This window comes from Rhinoderma darwinii, chromosome 7 (genome assembly GCF_050947455.1).
Source record: "Rhinoderma darwinii isolate aRhiDar2 chromosome 7, aRhiDar2.hap1, whole genome shotgun sequence".
NCBI lineage: Eukaryota > Metazoa > Chordata > Amphibia > Anura > Rhinodermatidae > Rhinoderma > Rhinoderma darwinii.
Genome location: NC_134693.1, coordinates 135,233,929 through 135,252,775, shown reverse-complemented (window position 1 = coordinate 135,252,775; position 18,847 = coordinate 135,233,929). Strand labels below are relative to the sequence as shown.

The 18,847-nt window shown below is 43.5% G+C and overlaps 1 protein-coding gene across 1 annotated transcript in view; it reads left to right on the top strand.

Annotated features, from left to right (window-relative positions):
• PRKAR2A (protein kinase cAMP-dependent type II regulatory subunit alpha) overlaps nt 1–4,640 on the top strand; it is a 32,776-nt gene extending 28,136 nt beyond the window's left edge. The window contains exon 11 of the mRNA XM_075831757.1: nt 1,723–4,640. Coding sequence (XP_075687872.1) covers nt 1,723–1,856 — 134 coding nt within the window. The 3' untranslated portion in view covers nt 1,857–4,640. The remainder of the gene's footprint in view (nt 1–1,722) is intronic.
• Nucleotides 4,641–18,847: the final 14,207 nt, after the last annotated feature.

Below are 18,847 nucleotides of genomic sequence, written 5' to 3'. Positions count from 1 at the left end.
GTGGAGCGGCTGATATCCGTCACACACAAAGATGCAAATGTTTCTGGAGGTTCTCCGCACTAGATATATGCGACACTATTTTCTGACCTTCCTGCTCTTAACTGCTTGTCGTCACAGAGCGAGAATACTTGTCCTGAGCTGCGGGTACTTGGTACATCAGGACGAGTGTTCTCATCCTGTGTTACAGCCAGTGTCCGCGCCAGGATGAGTGGGACAACAGCCGCAGCCCCGGTCTAACGGTGGAAAGAAGAGAAACCTATTCTCTCAGCCGTTAACCCCTTAAATGCCACTATCAAAGCTGACCGCGGCATTCAAAGCTAAAGTGAGAAGGGGATCTCCCTTTTGATCACGTCACAGGAAATCCCTGTGACGCGATCAATGGCTTTACCTGGTATGGGCAGACAGCGCAGGGTCCACTGAAGGACCCCAGGGCGGTCTGACCATATTCCCTGTTAGGGCTTACTGAGATATGCCCGAACTGCCGCATGTGTACAATCAGTACACTGCCAGTACATTAGTTAAAAAATCAAAATGTAAAATCCCTCTACGGGATTAATAAAATTTTAAAAAAAAGTAAACACCCAAATATATTTTGAAAAGTTTATTTGTTGTAAAAAGTGTAAGTCCCAAAACATGAAATAATATACGCACATGTGGTATCGCCACGTCCGCAACAACCTGTAGAATAAATTTATAATGTTATTTCTGATCGGTATAAAAAGAAAACTGCAGCAGAACTGTTTTTTTTTGTTTTTGTTTTTTTCTACATTTTTGGCAAAATAAAAATTTTGATAAATTAAACAATGTAAATGTACCAAAAAATGGTACCTACATAAAGTACAACTTGTCCCGCAAAAAACAGTCTCATACAGCTACGTCGGACCAAAAATTAAACCGTTAAGAGCGGCGGGGATGCAAAGAGAGAAATATAAAAAAATTGCTCTGTCCTCAAGGCCAAAATTGGCCGTGTCCTTAAGAGGTTCAGGTCCTCTTACATGGTCCGACGTGGGCCGTGTCAACTAGCGCCAATCAACAGGACAGCTCGTTTTCTCCTTGCACATGGAGCAATGATTGCTTGTGTGTGGGGACGAGCGCCCGTAACTCCAGTCACTCATCCCTATACATTTCCATCATGTCGGCAGCGCCTCTCACTGATTACACGGGAAGACGTGCTGCCGACTACTATTTTTAATGCTACATAAAAGAGCAGATCAGTCGATGCGTTTTTGGGGAAATTATCGGGAAGGAGCGTTTTGTGAACTCTAGTTTGTCCGATAATTGTCCCGTACTCTGAGTTAGGCCTCCTGCCCACTTCAGTTATTTTCTTTAGGGTGCTATCCATTTTTGTTAACGGATATCACCCTGACACGTTCACTTCAATGGGGCCATGCACTTTTCCGTCGTTTTGACGGAACAGTGTGGCCTTTCCAACAAAAATAGGACTGATACTACTCCCGTCCGTTTTTGACAGAACAGTCTCAGCCATTTCATTCATTTTGTCCGTTGAAACAACAGACTACACACGGAAGCGATCCGTGTGGGGTCCGTGTTTCACTGATTCGTTATTAGCGGCCATGCGACGGGCAACAGATGTGTGCATGAGGCCTTAGCCTCTCTCCAGCCTGAAATGGCTGATAACAGGGAATAATAAATGATACAGTAAACATAATGTTTGTTTTATTTTTTATTTTTTTGCTAATTATTTTTAATATGTAATTTCAGTTATGGATGTACAAGCCTTTGAACGATTGCTGGGCCCCTGCATGGACATTATGAAGAGAAACATCACACATTATGAGGAGCAGCTGGTGGCATTATTTGGTTCCAGTATGGACCTCCGAGATCCAGGAAAGTAGGCACCTTGTTACCTTAGTGCCTTCTCTGTTCAAGACACAGACACAAGCCTCCTGTCAGCTATACAACACACAAGGGACAATGAGCGCCACGATGGAACAGTTACCGCTGCTGTTGTCTTGGGCTTTTTTTTTTTCATTTTTAGGAAACAAATTACAAATGGAAGAATTCAGCACCAGAGGCCGGGGGTAGAAATCCAATCTCTGCGAAAATTTTTGCTGCTGAGATCCCATTATTAGACCGTCTATAAATGTGCCTTTCAAAAGAAAAAAAAAAAAAGTTCTGTTTAAGAATGACAGGTCAGAGTCTCGGAATAACACCCTGAGTCCCTAGCGCTCTACTTCAATGTCCCTGTATGGCAGTAAGGTCCGCTTATGCTTAGCTTTGTGTTGCTTTCTGAATTGCAATGGTCAAGCTCCCCCCCCCCCCCCTACACCCTCCCCAGCTCCCCCTACACCCTCCCCAGCTACCCCTACACCTCCCCAACCCCCCCCCCGCTACCTTGATTCTGTTTTTCCAGTTCCAATGGTAAAATTCCATGCGGCCCTCTGCCTGCCCTGTGTCTTATTGGCCCTTTATGGTAAATGCTGGAATCATTAAGATGATCCTCTTCACGTCGGACGTTATTAGCACAAATTTTAGCAAACCCCCCTAGAGGCCAGAAAAGTTCATCCAAGATAAACCGACCCATGAACTCTGGTTTTTATGTTTCTGGAGCAGTGGTCCGGCTCTATCTGTGAACGAGCTGCCTGGACTTTGTCCGGTGTCCATGACTAATGTGACATTTGAGTGGCCGCTTGTTGGGGATGCTGCGTTCCAGCGGAGCGCAGTGACTGCTCTGTTCATCCTTCAGGGGTCTGCGTACTAGTTTTAGAACACTTTTTAACTTGAATCTATTTATTAAAGTCAAATTGATAGCTCTCCCTTCCCCCACTCCCTTAAGTTTTCCTTGTACCTAATTTTCATACGGTACGCGTTTTATCTTTGTTCCAAGGTTTCCACTGCATTCCTATTTCCCCCATAGGGTCTTATATATAAGGTTTATTCTCCCATAAAAATAAATGAGCATTTCCGTGTTGTATGTAGTCACGCTGTGCTGCCCCCCCCCCCCCCTCCCCTATTGTCAGCATCTGGTTAACACCGTCCTACTCGTAGTTGTTATCCTTAGGGGAATATCACTGGCTAGTTGTGGATTGTGCTTTCCGCTTGTGTTGGAGATCCGTGGTAAGGCCGCTGCAGTTACAGCTTTCGGGTAGTCACTTTGGTCGCCTCAAAAAATTAATGGTAAAAATGAAAGGTTCCCACTGAGTCTTACAGATAATTTTTACCTCGTTGCTGTGCTCAGACATTGGCAGCACATTAGGGGCCCATTCACATGGTGTAGGACCATATATATTTCTACATGGGAGCCGATGCATTAAGGGGAATGTAGGGAGACCTCTCCAAAGATTTCCCTTCTTTTCTCTGATGGGATCGCTCTCTTCTAAGCTGCCTGACTGCATTTTACAATTTCCCCCTAGTGCCTTATGCAGACTCTTATGAGCCTTTCCATCCTGTGTTGGGCTACTTCAGGATTTAACAGAGACGGCAACTAAGAGCGAGCCAACTAGTGCATGTAGTACTGAAAATGCAGTCATGGGGCCTAGGACTCGTCCGTACTGTTAGAGAGAGTCCATAAATATTACTGAGTGAACGTGGGCTGCACCAGAATCTCAAGGGGGAAGCAATGGAATCAGACCAATAATCCAACCCGTCCAGTTCATGTTTCTCGTATGGAAGGTTTAGTCACCTATTGATATCAGTTCACCAAAAATATATCTATGGGCCCACAGATCTGAGGTGCGGACCCCTGCAGCCTGTTACCCCTCTAATGTCCATAGATAAAGATGTCGTCATTAGCGGGGAGGCAAAAATCTTTACTGTCTGTAGCCTATTACCTCTCCGGTTACCCTAATGGGTTGTAGAAAGTTAGAACACCATTGCTGCTCTCTCTCAGAAACCGCACTATTCCTAGCCATGGGTTGTCTGATATTGCAGCTCCACTCCATTGAAGTGAATCGGACTAAGCTGCAATACCCCACACAACCTGTGTACAGGTGTGGCGCTGTTTCTGGGGAAAAAAAAGCAGCCATGAGTCTCTAATCCTGGACGACCCCTAGACTCAAGGTAAAATGCATACTGCTGTATGCCAAATGTGGGGCCTGAAGGGGGTGGGTCATCACCCAGTGACGCAAATACAGAGTGTCCCTATAACTAACCTTGTGCCCGTTTGTTTCTGCCTCCTTTGTCCACCATGATGAACACATTTACACCCTGCCGCTTTCTGCTCTCATTTTTATTTTCCTGTGATCCAATTAGGGACATGATGGCTACAGAAACACCAGAGAGGTCAATAGGGAGAACTCAGCAGCAAAGTGTCTATGGCAGAAGCATCGGCTTCTAATCTTACTTGTAGTCGTGCTGTCGGTAGAAGGGGCTTTTTTCCTTTTTTTTTCTTCTCCACCCCTCCCCCCTCTTAAGGGTCACAAGTGTCCTGGCCGACCGTAGTTCTGGTTTTATGTCACAGCACAGATTTCACATTTTAACAATTTAATATATAAAGTTTTCTCTTGTTGATCCACAACTGTTGTGCACAGTTAAAAGTTAAAAAAAAAACGAAAAAAAAAACAATCTTCTGAATGTCGCCTTTCATCCTTTTCCAGTTTCCAGATGAACTTGTGATTTTTGTTATCGACCTGTGTATGTAAACCAGTTTTGCCAAAATAGATTTTTATTTATTTATCGTTTTTTTTTCTGTTACATTTCCATTCAGCTCCACAGGATTTTGCCGTTTTTGTTTTGCTGTTTTTTTTTGTTTTTTTTATGCTGCAAGCTTTGTTTCTATTGTCACCTTCATGTTTTTCTCTCCTTGAGGCCTTCCTTATGGTTCATAGCGATAGTTTTAGTTCACGCTGCCGGGCTATATTGAGGAACGCCTGGGACGGCCCGAGTCTCACGCATTCCGTAATCTAGTGTGCGTTTAAGAAAATTGAAAATGCACTATTCTGTTCCCCCGTTTTCTTATACGAACACGAAACTGACTTTCTACCTAAAAGAAGCTACCTCAAGGTGTTAAGTGCTTTGCAAATTTCTTTCACCTGTGAATGCGCCCCACGTGTTACTACTGCTCATCTGTGTTGCATCGAAATGTACCTGTCGCTAGAGCACGATGAAGGCGGCCGTTTTGTTTAATGCTCCAGTATGTCGCCCATGAGCCATTAGAGGGGTCACCGGGGCAGGTTCTGTGTATGGTGCTTTGTCAACACGGAGTTAATTGGTGCAGCTGTTGCCCTTAAATCAGTGATTGCCAAACTGCACCTCTCCAGTTGGTGCAAAACAACAACTCCCAGCATGCTCTGACAGACAGTGCGTTGTCATTTTGCAACAGTAGGAGGGGCAGGTTGGAGATCACGGCTTTAAACAATAACTGAAGAAGCCATGAGACTCTAGGGCACTTTGACTCTAAGGGCCTGTTCACACTGAGTTTTTTGACGCAGAAACCTCGTTGGAAAATGCACCAAAAACCGTCCGAAAATGCCACCCATTGATTTCAATGGGAGGCGGAGGCGTTTTTTTTCCCGCGAGCGGAAAAACCGGCTTGCGGGAAAAAGGGACATGCCCTATCTTCGGGCGTTTACGCTTCTGACCTCCCATTGACATCAATGGGAGGCAGAAGAAGCGTATTTTGCTGCGTTTTTTCCCGCGATGTGCAGGCAGAGCAAAATCTGCCTCAAAATTCCAAACGGAATTTTGAGGCAGATTTTCCTCCTGCAAAAAACTCTGTGTGAACCCGGCCTTAGAGACCGTGCTTTTTTGGGGATGGTCATGTGACAGCTCTTTGCTCTGCTGAATGGCTCTGAGAGAGGGAGGAGGGACAACCAGCCCCGTGATTGACACTCAGGCGGCTTAATGGGCAAAATGAAAGAAAACTTGTCAAACTTTTTGATATACTCCCCTTTAAAATCCTCCGAGGATACCTGCCCCTCTGCGTTGTGATGGTAACGTGATATCACATGATCATGGCGGCCAATTGCTCATTCCAGATATGAGATTCCGTCCAGACTTATGTCTAGCGGCAGATTGGCTGCGGCTGTCACATGACCATAACGTCATAGAGCGGCGGGGAAGTCTGTGTTTATAAGGTTTTGTCGGGGGATAGTTTAAAATCTTAATAGTCATAGACCTCCCCTTTAAGGCATTAGTTCTAATTTAAAGGGGACCTGTCCCGGTGATTTGCCGCCTTTAGTAGATTGATGGCTGACATTTTCACTCCCATAAAATGGCTGCGTGCGTGCGCGCGACAGATTCACTTTAAAACAAAAATTTGGTTTGTCCTGGGATTTCCTTTGCACTCCAACAGTATTTACAAGAGAAAGGAGAGAAGTTATCCAGAACTATCCCATCAGTATTGAACTTCCCGCGCCATCACATGATCGACTCCTTTCAATGGGATGTCTGCGATTTACGATTTATTAATAAATGGCAAAATTCTTCTCTAGATGTTCTGTACGTTTTTGTCTTTTATTTTAATCTTTTCTGTTCTCAGCTGCAGTCTGGATACGCTGCCCTCTTCATAGTCTCTTTCCCCTCTTTTTGTTTTGGATTATATTGGTTCCCGCGGAGATCGCTCGGCTCCTTGTATAGCTGTTCGCCATTTTATGACACATTTGAGTATGCAATGTTTGATTATTAAAATAAAGCAAGATGACAATTCAAGGTTTTGTGCTTTATCCCTCTGCTTAACCCTTTCACTGGCAAAGGCTTGTACTGATGCTCCTCGCAGGACCCCAGGGGGGTTCTAATTTGGGGGATAGTTATTAAAACTAGTGCAAGTTTAAAATGGAGCGGTTGCCCAAAGCAACCAATCACATTCAAGCTTTCATTTCTTAGCGGCCTTATGGAAAATAAAGGGCAACTGCTCCTCTTATCTAGCACTAGTTTTGATAAATCTCCCACATAGTTTTCTTTCACACTGCAGGGCAATATTAACCCCTTCCCTCTTTGGCCACTTTTGACCTTCCTGACAGAGCCTCATTTTTCAAATCTGACATGTTTAACTTTATGTGGTAATAACTTTGTACCTATCCAAGCGATTCTGATATTGTTTTCTCGTGACACATTGAACTTTGTTACTGGCAAAATTTGCCCGATACATTCAGTATTTGGTTGTGAAAAACACAAGTTTAGCGAAAAATTAGCATTTTTCGCAATTTAAATTTATCTGCGTGTAAGACAGGCAGTTATACCACACAAAATTGTTGCTAATTAACATCCCCCATGTGTCTACTTTATGTTTGCATCGTTTTTTGAACATCCTTTTATTTTTCTAGGACGTTACAAGACTTATAAGCTTAGCAGCAATTTCTCACATTTTCAAGAAAATGTCAGAAGGCTATTTTTACAGGGGCCAGTTAAGTGGCTTTGAAGTCCTTAGATATTAGAAACCCCCAATAAGTCACCCCATTTAAAAAACTGCACCCCTCAAAGTATTCAAAACAGCATTTGGAAAGTTTCTTAACCCTTTAGACATTGCGCAGGAATTAAGGCAATATAGAGGTGAAATTTACAAAGTTCATTATTTTTTTTCCAGAAATTCATTTTGAATCCATTTTTTTTTTTGTACCACACAAGGTTTTTACCAGAGAAATGCAACTCCATATTTATTGCCCAGATTCTGCAGTTTTAGGAAATATCCCACATGTGGCCCTAGCGTGCTACTGGACTGAAGCACCGGCCTCAGAAGCAAAGGAGCACGTAGTGGATTTTGGGCTTCCTTTTTATTAGAATATACTTTAGGCACCATGTCAGCTTTGAAGAGGTCTTGTGGAACTAAAACAGTGGAAACCCCCCCCCCCCCCAAAGTGACCCCATTTGGGAAACTACACCCCTCGAGGAATTTATTTAGGGGTGTAGCAAGCATTTTGACCGGCCAGTTTTTTTGCAAAAATTTTTGGAACTAGGTCATGAAAATGAAAATCTACATATTTTCAAATAAAATGTAGGTTTAGCTATTTTTTTTTCCATTTCCAAAAGAACTAAAGTAGAAAAAGCTTCAAAACATTTGTAGAGCAATTTCTCCCGAGTAAAACAATAGCCCACATGTGGTCATAACCAGCTGTTTGGACACACGGCAGGGCTTAGAAGGGAAAGAGCGCCATTTGGCTCTTGGAGCTCAAACTTAGCAGGAATGGTTTGCGGGGGCCATGTCACACTTACAAAGCCCCTGAGGGGACAAGACCGTGGAAACCCCCCCCCCCCACAAGTGACCCCATTTTGGAAACTATACCCCTTGAGGAAATTAGGGGTATAGTGAGCATGTTGACCACACAGGTGTTTTACAGAGCTTATTGGAAGTAGGCTGTAAAAATGAAAACCTACATTTTCTTTTAAAAAATGTAGATTTAGCAAAAAAAAATTTCATTTCCACAAGGACTGAAGGAGAAAAAGCACCGGAACATTTGGAAAGCAATTTCTCCCGAGTAAAACAAAACCCCACATGTGGTCACAAACATCTGTTTGGACACACGGCAGGGCTTAGAAGGGAAGGAGCACCATTTGGATTTTGGAATGGTTTCTGGGCGCCATGTCACATTTGCTGAGCCCCTGTAGTACTAGTACAGTGGAAATACCCCAAAAGTGACTCCATTTGGGAAATTGCACCCCCTGAGGAATCATCTAGGGGTATAGTGATAATTTTGATCCCAAAGGTTTTTTGCTGAATTAGAAGTAAGCCGTGAAAATGAAAACATTTTTTTTCCCAATAAGATGTAGTTTTAGATCAACATTTTTCATTTTTACAAGTAATAGAGAAGAAAAAGCCCCCCAACATTTGTAAAGCAGTTTCTCCCGAGTACGGTAACACCCCATATGTGGTTATAATCAGCTGTTTACATATATGGGAGCATTCAGAAGAAAAGGAGCGGTATTTGACTTTTTGAAGCGTAGATTTTGCAGGAATGGTTTGCGGACGCCATGTTGCATTTGAAAAACCACTGATGTACCAAACAAAAGTGACCCCGTTTTAAGAAACGACACCCCTAAAGGCATTTAGACTACACCGGTGGTTTCCAGAAATTAATACGCAGTGGATGGTGCAAAGTGAAAATTGCAATTTTTCCACTGATCTGCCCATTCACCGCACAATATGTTGTGCCCCTGGAGAATCTTACCCCATAAATTAAGTGAGTTCTCCCGGGTATGGTAATGCCTTACTTGTGGCCATAAATTGCTGTTTGGGCACACTGTAGGGCTAAGAAGGGAAAGACCGCCATTTTGAGCATGGATTTTGCTTGGTAGTTGTTCTGTTTGGGGTTTTGCTGGTATTTCAGTTTATAATGTGGGGGCATATGTAATCTGTGCGGGGTACATCAGGGTATATGTAATCTGTGCGGAGTACATCAGGGTATATGTAATCTGTGCGGAGTACATCAGGGTATATGTAATCTGTGCGGAGTACATCAGGGTATATGTAATCTGTGCGGAGTACATCAGGGTATATGTAATCTGTGCGGAGTACATCAGGGTATATGTAATCTGGGCGGAGTACATCAGGGTATATGTAATCTGGGCGGAGTACATCAGGGTATATGTAATCTGGGCGGAGTACATCAGGGTATATGTAATCTGTGCGGAGTACATCAGGGTATATGTAATCTGCGGAGTACATCAGGGTATATGTAATATGTGCGGAGTACATCAGGGGTACATGTAATCTGTGCGGAGTACATCAGGGGTACATGTAATCTGTGCGGAGTACATCGGTATATGTAATATGTGAGGAGTACATCAGGGTATATGTAAGCTGTGCGGAGTACATCAGGGTATATGTGATCTGTGCGGAGTACATCAGGGTACATGTAATCTGTGCGGAGTACATCAGGGTATATGTAATATGTGAGGAGTGCATCAGGGTATATGTAATCTGTGCGGAGTACATCAGGGTATATGTAATCTGTGCGGAGTACATCAGGATATATGTAATATGTGCGGAGTACATCAGGATATATGTAATCTGTGCGGAGTACATCAGGGTATATGTAATCTGTGCGGAGTACATCAGGGTATATGTAATCTGTGAGGAGTACATCAGGGTATATGTAATATGTGAGGAGTACATCAGGGTATATGTAATCTGTGAGGAGTACATCAGGGTATATGTAATCTGTGCGGAGTACATCAGGGTATATGTAAACTGTGAGGAGTACATCAGGGTATATGTAATCTGTGAGGAGTACATCAGGGTATATGTAATATGTGAGGAGTACATCAGGGTATATGTAATATGTGAGGAGTACATCAGGGTATATGTAATATGTGAGGAGTACATCAGGGTATATGTAAGCTGTGAGGAGTACATCAGGGTATATGTAATCTGTGCGGAGTACATCAGGGTATATGTAATATGTGAGGAGTACATCAGGATATATGTAATCTGTGCGGAGTACATCAGGGTATATGTAATATGTGAGGAGTACATCAGGATATATGTAATCTGTGCGGGGTACATCAGGGTATATGTAATCTGTGAGGAGTACATCAGGGTACATGTAATCTGTGCGGAGTACATCAGGGTACATGTAATCTGTGCGGAGTACATCAGGGTATATGTAATATGTGAGGAGTACATCAGGGTATATGTAATATGTGAGGAGTACATCAGGGTATATGTAATATGTGAGGAGTACATCAGGGTATATGTAATATGTGAGGAGTACATCAGGGTATATGTAATATGTGAGGAGTACATCAGGGTATATGTAATATGTGAGGAGTACATCAGGGTATATGTAATATGTGAGGAGTACATCAGGGTATATGTAATATGTGAGGAGTACATCAGGGTATATGTAATATGTGAGGAGTACATCAGGGTATATGTAATATGTGAGGAGTACATCAGGGTATATGTAAGCTGTGCGGAGTACATCAGGGTATATGTAATCTGTGAGGAGTACATCAGGGTATATGTAATCTGTGCGGAGTAAATCAGGGGTATATGTAATCTGTGCGGAGTACATCAGGGTATATGTAATCTGTGAGGAGTACATCAGGGTATATGTAATGTGTGAGGAGTACATCAGGGTATATGTAATCTGTGCGGAGTACATCAGGATATATGTAATCTGTGAGGAGTACATCAGGATATATGTAATCTGTGCGGAGTACATCAGGGTATATGTAATCTGTGCGGAGTACATCAGGGTATATGTAATGTGTGCGGAGTACATCAGGGTATATGTAATCTGTGCGGAGTACATCAGTGTATATGTAATCTGTGCGGGGTACATCAGGGTATATGTAAGCTGTGTGGAGTACATCAGTGTATATGTAATCTGTGCGGGGTACATCAGGGTATATGTAATCTGTGCGGGGTACATCAGGGTATATGTAATGTGTGCGGAGTACATCAGGGTATATGTAATGTGTGAGGAGTACATCAGGGTATATGTAATCTGTGCGGAGTATATCAGGGGTATATGTAATCTGTGCGGAGTACATCAGGGTATATGTAATCTGTGCGGAGTACATCAGGGTATATGTAATGTGTGAGGAGTACATCAGGGTATAATAAGAGGGTATAATAATGGGGTAAATAATACAATTATCCATAGATGTGGGTTACGCTGTGAAGCGATCCGTTATGCACAGGCCGGTGTCGCACTGATAAACGGTTTTCTTTCTTATCCCCCTTTTGTAACGCTCTGCACCTTTTGGGGACTTTTTCTCCTTCGTAGTTTGGGAAATATTACTGGGAAAGTTTTGCGCTGGTATAATACGGGCGCCCTCGCTTCCAGCGGATGTGCTATGTCCCTTCCCTTCCTAGTTTCTCAATACTAGGGCCCTGAAACTGGAGGAATGTTCCCCTCCCGCCTGCGCATTGAGATGTTATTTCATCACCGCATTACTAGTGCCGTAACTTTTTTTCTTTTTCAGTTGATTGAGTGGTGTGCGGGCTTGTTTTTTGCGAGACGGGCTGTAGATTTTATTGGTACCATTTTAGAACACATACGACTTCTTGATCACTTTTTATTTCATTTTTTGTTATAGGAAATTACTAAAAACAAGCAATTCTGGAATAGGTTTTTTTGGTTTTTTTTTTCGGCATCCACAGTGCGCCCTAAATTACATGTTAACTTTATTCTGCGGGTCGATACGATTACGGCGATACAAAATTAAGTTATTTTTATGTATTGCGGCTTTTGCACAATAAAATCACTTTTTTTATAAAATCATTTGTTTTCGGTGTCGCCATATTCGAAGACCCATAACTTTTTTTACTTTTGCGTGGACAAAGCGGTGTCGGGGCTTATTTTTTGCGGCATGGATTGTTGTTTTTCATGGTATTATTTTGGAGTAAATGTGACTTTGATCATTTTTTGGAAGGAGATGTGACCTAAAAACAAAGATTCTGGCGTTGTTTTTCATGTTTTTTTTTTTACGCCGTTCACCGTGCGGGATAATTTACATAATAGTTTTGTCGTTTGGGTTGTTACGAACGCGGCGATACCAATTATGTATAGTTTTTAATTTTTTACGGTTTTTCCCATAGTAAAAGACTTACTATGGGAAAAAAGGCAGTTTAGCGTTTTGTTTTTTTTTGTTATTTGAAACTTGTGTGTTTGTTTTGTTTTACGACATTTTTATTAACTTTTTTGACTTGTCCCACTAGGGGACATGAGGGCCTGATGACCCAATCGCTACTCTAATACACTGCACTACATACGTAGTGCAGTGTATTAGCGCTGTCAGTTATTCACTGACAGCAAGCCTATGAGGGTCCTCATCGGCTCCTGTACAATGCAGACTCGGACGCCATTATTTGGCGTCTGATTGCCATAGCAACCCAGCGATTGCGTCGCTATGTTGTCGGTCGGGTTAAAACCTATGAGATGCTGCCCTCTATTGAGAGCAGCATCTGAGGGGTTAATCAGCCGGATCGGTGAAAAGCTCCGGTCCTGGCAGTTACAGGAGGGTGCCAGCTGTATAATACAGCTGTCACCCCGTGGTGATGGTGCTGGCTCTGCTTCTGAGGCGGCACCATCACTGCGACGTAACTGTACTGCGGTTTGTGGGAACACCTTACCGACAGCGCCGTATATATACGGCGGATGTCGGGAAGGGGTTAAGGTTTGTTCACACACAGCGTAAACACTGCAGGTTTTCCGCAACGGATTTAATTGCAGAAAATCTTCAGCGTATTGCAGTAGCAGTAGAGAATAAATCTCATGCGTCTGCTGCAGAAAAAATACGCAAAGAAGCTGCTCATAAATTGACCTGCCGTGTGTGTTTTCTAATCGCAGCTTTTTTGTTCTGCGGATTTGTTTCTCCTCTGTTGTGGGTTTTCCTCATTGAATTCAATGGGGAGGCAAAACGCATAACAAATAGGTGAGTTGAGATTTTTGCAGCGGAAAAACTTTGAATCTGCTGCAAAAATCGCTGATCAGAAAAAAATATATATATATATATATATTTTTTTTTAGTTGAATACTTACCTTTGGGTGTTGTCATAGAGAGGAGTCCCTCTGTTCTCCGTGCACCCCGGCATCCTGGGATGACGTTTCATCTCATGTGACTGCTGTTGCCAATCACAGGCTGCTGCAGTCACATGGGCTACAACGTCATCCCAGGGTGTGCGGAGAACAGAGACACGTCGCTATCAGAACGGGGTATTAACGGTTTTCTTTTTCCCCCACACTGTTTCCACAGCGGAGACCATAATTGGGTGCAGTTTTTTGGCTAGAACTCCCTGCGGGTTTCAGGATGGATATGCTGTGCACTTTTTACGCAGCATATCCACCCTCTGTGAACTTACCCTTAAGGTATGTATATTGCCCCATGATGAAATATTAAACTTGTCTGTTAGAGATTATTGGAAATTACTGGAATCCTAAAATAATGCTCCTGTGTAGATATTGTTGTTAGCCATGTTATGGCGCCCTCTGGTGGTGTTTCATATAATGTCCACTAAGGCTGGGTTCACACGACCTATTTTCAGACGTAAACGAGGTGTATTATGCCTCGTTTTACGTCTGAAAATACGGCTACAATACGTCGGCAAACATCTGCCCATTCATTCGCAGCTTTTCTACTGCAAAAATCGCAACATCTGCTATTTGTTGAGGGTCTTGCTTCCATCAACCCCTCCCTGCCTTGGCCACTTTTGACCTTCCTGACAGAGCCTCATTTTTAAAATCTGACATGTTTCACTTTATGTGGTAATAAGTCCAGGATGCTTTTACCTATCCAAGCGATTCTGAGAGTTCTCTCGCGACACATTGGACTTTGTTATTGGCAAAATTTGCTCGATACGTTCTGTATTTATTTGTGAAAAACACCAAAATTTAGAGAGAAAATTTAAAAGCATCTGCTTGTAAGACAGACAGGCTTCATGCACACAACCATGCCCGTAATTACGGGCACGGACGGCTGTGGCTCCCATTATAAAGTATAGGCGCACAGTCCGTAAAATAAAAAAAAAATAGGAAATGTCATTATTTTTTGGGCAGGTTTCTACGGCACGGACACCCTCCCGTAGACCTACGTAGACTTCCGGCCGAAATAAGTCCGTCCATTACGGATGTTAATGTGGTCGTGTGAACCCAGCCTTTAAAGGAGAAATACATTGCCCTGTTGAGCGTTAGCCACTTGCTAAAATTGTTGGAAAAACATCACCAAGCACAAGCAACAAACTTGTATAAGTGAGGAGACTGTCACCTACCACGCATGCAGGATGCTTTGAACCGAGGGACATGGGCTAACTCCACAGCAAACCAGGCCTAGGCACATAAGCCCCAAGCCACCGTGCTGTCATACTGCCACCCACCTCCCCAATGTTATCTAGAGATTTTCTTGTTAAAGGTCCGATTACCCGTTTTTAAAAGAGGTGAAAAATGTGTCTGTGTAAGGCTGCCGTGCAGCTAGCTCACAGCTCACGTGATCTGAGTTGAGTGTAGGAATCACTTCTGTACAATGTGGGTTCCAATCCCCATGTTGTCTTCCTGGTGACCTTGGGCTGCTCCCCCTTTCCCAAAGTGTCACCTATGGAGTGATGGATTATGATACCTGTTTGAGTGATGAGTATATTGCTGAAATCTATAATCTACTATATAAATACAGCTGTCTCAAAAGAGACAGCTGCATAAGTAACTTTCTTCATATAAGTAACTTTCTTATGCAGCAATAATCTCACTGCACTGCCTCCACACCACTATAAACACCACCCAGCAGAGTTCCCTTTTAGATAAGGCCACACATCAAGATTTGAACCAGGGTCTGCACAGAAGACACTGTTTAAGGCACAGCTTAAGCACCAGACCACCAGCTCAGGTTGATCCCAAGACTTTCACACGACCATATTTTTGTCCACGCGTAAATACGGGTCCTTGGTCACACGTATTCGACCCATAAATACGGCTCCGGTGTCACCTGTATTTACGGGCACGTTTATGGCTGCAAAATTGTACTGCACTAATCTGCAGCCCCTTCTCTCTATCAGTGCAGGATAGAGAGAAGGGACAGCCCTTTCCGTAATAAAAGTAAAAGAAATTCATACTTACCCGGCCGTTGTCTTGGTGACGCGTCCCTCTCTTGACATCCAGTCCGATCTCCCTGGATGACGCGGCAGTCCATGTGACCGCTGCAGCCTGTGATTGGCTGCAGCGGTCACATGGGCTGTAACATCATCCCAGGAGGCCGGACTGGAGGAAGAAGCAGGGAGTTCTGGATAAGTATGAACGTCTTTTTTTTTTTTTTTTTACAGCTTTATCTATATTGTGATCGGTAGCCACTGTGCATGGTGCTGAAACAGTTACTGCAGATCGTTTAACTCTTTCAGCACCCTGGACAGTGACTATTTACTGACGTCGCCTAGCAACGCTCCCGTAATTACGGGTGCACACACGTAGTCACCCGTAATTACGGGAGCCCCATAGACTTCTATGGGCTGCCCGTGCCGTAATTACAGCCTGAAATAGGACATGTTCTATCTTTTTCAACGACACGGGCACCTTCCCGTAAGCATACGGGGAGGTACCCGTGGCCAATAGAAGTCCATGGGCCCATAATTACGGGAGTTTTTACGGTCGTGTGCATGGGGCCTAACACTGTAGTGTTCCTGAACTCAGCACTTTAGCCCCAAGCCCCCCCAGTCACAGCCCCCCAGTCAGAGCGCTGTAATGAGACGATGTGGTCAAAAGTGACTTCTGTTGAAAGTCAGATTACCGCTTTTTTTATGAGGTGAGAAATGTGATCGGGTGGAGCCGTCGTCCTGCAGCTTATGTGTTCAGACACAACAGTAAATGCCACCAGCACCTTATTAGTAAAACACTTTATCGCCGGCAGTTGAGAAAGATATTCGCAGGACTGACGGGCTTTTTAAAAAAATGTATATTGCTTGTTAAAGAATGGCAGAAGGAGACATCAGGTCTCCCCAGGAGCGCTTCTAAGGGGTGAAGGAACCTCAATATAAATCAAGTAGAAAAAGAAATGACAATTAAATGACAAAGACGTGATATTTTTTTTTTTTTCTTAAAGACGATCTCGACAGAGCAAATATAAAGCAAGAACATTAGCATAGCGGTTGTGCTGTAGAAGCTCGGCCGCTATTCCGTGGCCGGAGCCAACTGCTTCCCACATGTAAGTCCAATGTACGGAGGCACCGGACCGGCTAATGGGGGCGGGGGGTCGGACCCCCACAGATCATGTACTGATGACCTATCCGGTGGACAGGTCATCAGTTGTCAGAAGGTGGAAAACCCCTTTAACCGGTTAAGGACTGGGCTGTTTTACAGCTAAATGACCAGAGCAAATTTCACAATTTTGCTATGCGCTTCTTTAGATGATTATAACTCTGCAGGTGAATAAAGTTCATCTTTGAATTTTACACTCTTTTTAAAGGACAGATAGGGCTTTGTTTTAGTGGCATTTGTCAGTATATATCATTTTTATTTTTTTCTCTAAAGTGGGCAAAATTGGAAAAAAATGCAAGAATTTAGCAATTGCGCCAGTTTATGCTAGCATTTTTCACACACGGTATGGACCACGGACAAAATTAATCTCCTTTCACATTCTTCCACTTCTCCCGTGCATGGGGATACCAAATATGTGTGCCTTATTCACTGTGCGGGCATGTGCCAGGGCTTGGCATAAAAGGAGGCTTTTTGGTCCAGGAATTCTGCATTTGATTTTATAGCCGCATACTGTTTTCTGGGGGGCCTAATGCTGCTGAAACATTAGAATCACCCCATAAATTACTTCATTCACGCAAGTAGACCCCACAAGGTTTTCTTCAAGGGGTTTATCATATTTTTAGACAGTTTAAATGCGTCAGTTTATGCCAGCATTTTTCACACACAGTATAGACCACGGCCAAAATTAATCTCCGTTCACATTCTGCCACTTCTCCCGTGCACGGGGATACCAAATATGTGTGCCTTATTTATCACATAGAGAAGTAGGAGGGCGGATGATAGAAGAAGCTTATTTCACAAATCGCTTTTTTTTTCAAAGCTGGTTTTACAGAGTTTCTATAACACTTCCAAAATATCTGTTCTTGAAGCAGAAATCCCAAAATATTCATCTAGGGGTATAATGGGAATTTATTTTTTTGGGTTTTCTAAAATAAGAAATTGCAGGTTTATGCAAATGGAGCTCTCCAGCAGATGAACTTTAGAGAATATGCAAACATGACATCCACCCCCCCCCCCCCCACCCATTCCCTCCCTCACCATTGGAGTAAAATCAGGGGAAAAATAAAAATGTAATGTAGGGCAAATATATTTTCAACGAATTAACTAAAATCTAATAATTCAGAACAGTGTGGTATTTTTTTTAAAACATGGCTCAATGCACAGGCCTGGTTGTGAGGGACATGAGGGACAGAAATATCGGGAATCTTTGCGGTGCCCGTCTTTTCTGCAGACGCGGCACCTTTTCTGGGGGTTGCTTCTGGTTACTGTTGGGGGAATCCGACTGATGAAGTGTCTTTCAGTCAGTCGCGTGACATCCTCAGACTGGGGGCATTCTCGGGTGTCCTGAACATCAAATATGAGGCCTTCAATAATTTTTTCCTGGAAATCCAGGTATGTGTCTCTGCCTCTGTTTTTTTTGTAGAGCACAAATGAGTTGTGGATGGCCCGGCCACCTGTAACAAATAAATGGCCACTTTTTTGTACCAGGTTTAATTTTGCGTTTTACTAAATAGGGCTGTAAAACCTGGTCGCTTAAATCCACCCCCCCCATGTACTTGTTATATTCGGACACGCTCACTGGTTTGTGCTTGTCCGATGTTGCCCCTCTTTCCCTCACTGCTACTGTTCCCGCAGTATGAATCGTGCTTAGCACATACACATCTTTGCGATCCCTGAACTTGACCACCAGCAGTTCTTCAGATGCATAAGCACAGGAGTCCCCCTTTACCATGCGCTTCCCCACTAATTGCTGTGGAAAACCAATTCGGTTTTTGCGCATGGTACCACATGCCCCAGTCCTTGCAGCATGCAAATGCCTAAACAGGGGCACACTGGAATAAAAATTATCACAGTACAGGTGGTACCCCTTGTGAAGCAGAGGCTGCATTATCTCCCACACGATCTTACTGCTGGTGGAAAGATCAGGGGGGCATCCAGGAACATTTATTGTGCGGTCCCGCCCTTCATAAATCCTGAAGGCGGTGGTATATCCTGACCCGCTTTCACACAATTTGTAGAGCTTAACGCCATATCTTGCCCTTTCGGAAGGTAGATATTGGCGAAAGCGAAGTCTGCCATGGAAGTTGAGGAGGGATTCGTCCACGCTTACCTTCTGCTCAGGGGTGTAGAGTTGCAGAAATAAATTATTCAGGGAATTTATTAGCGGTCTTATTTTGAACAACCGATCCCGGTTTGCATCGGTACTTGGGGGGGCCTGTGCGTTGTCATTGAAGTGGGGGAACCTCATTATTGTCTCATAACGAGAC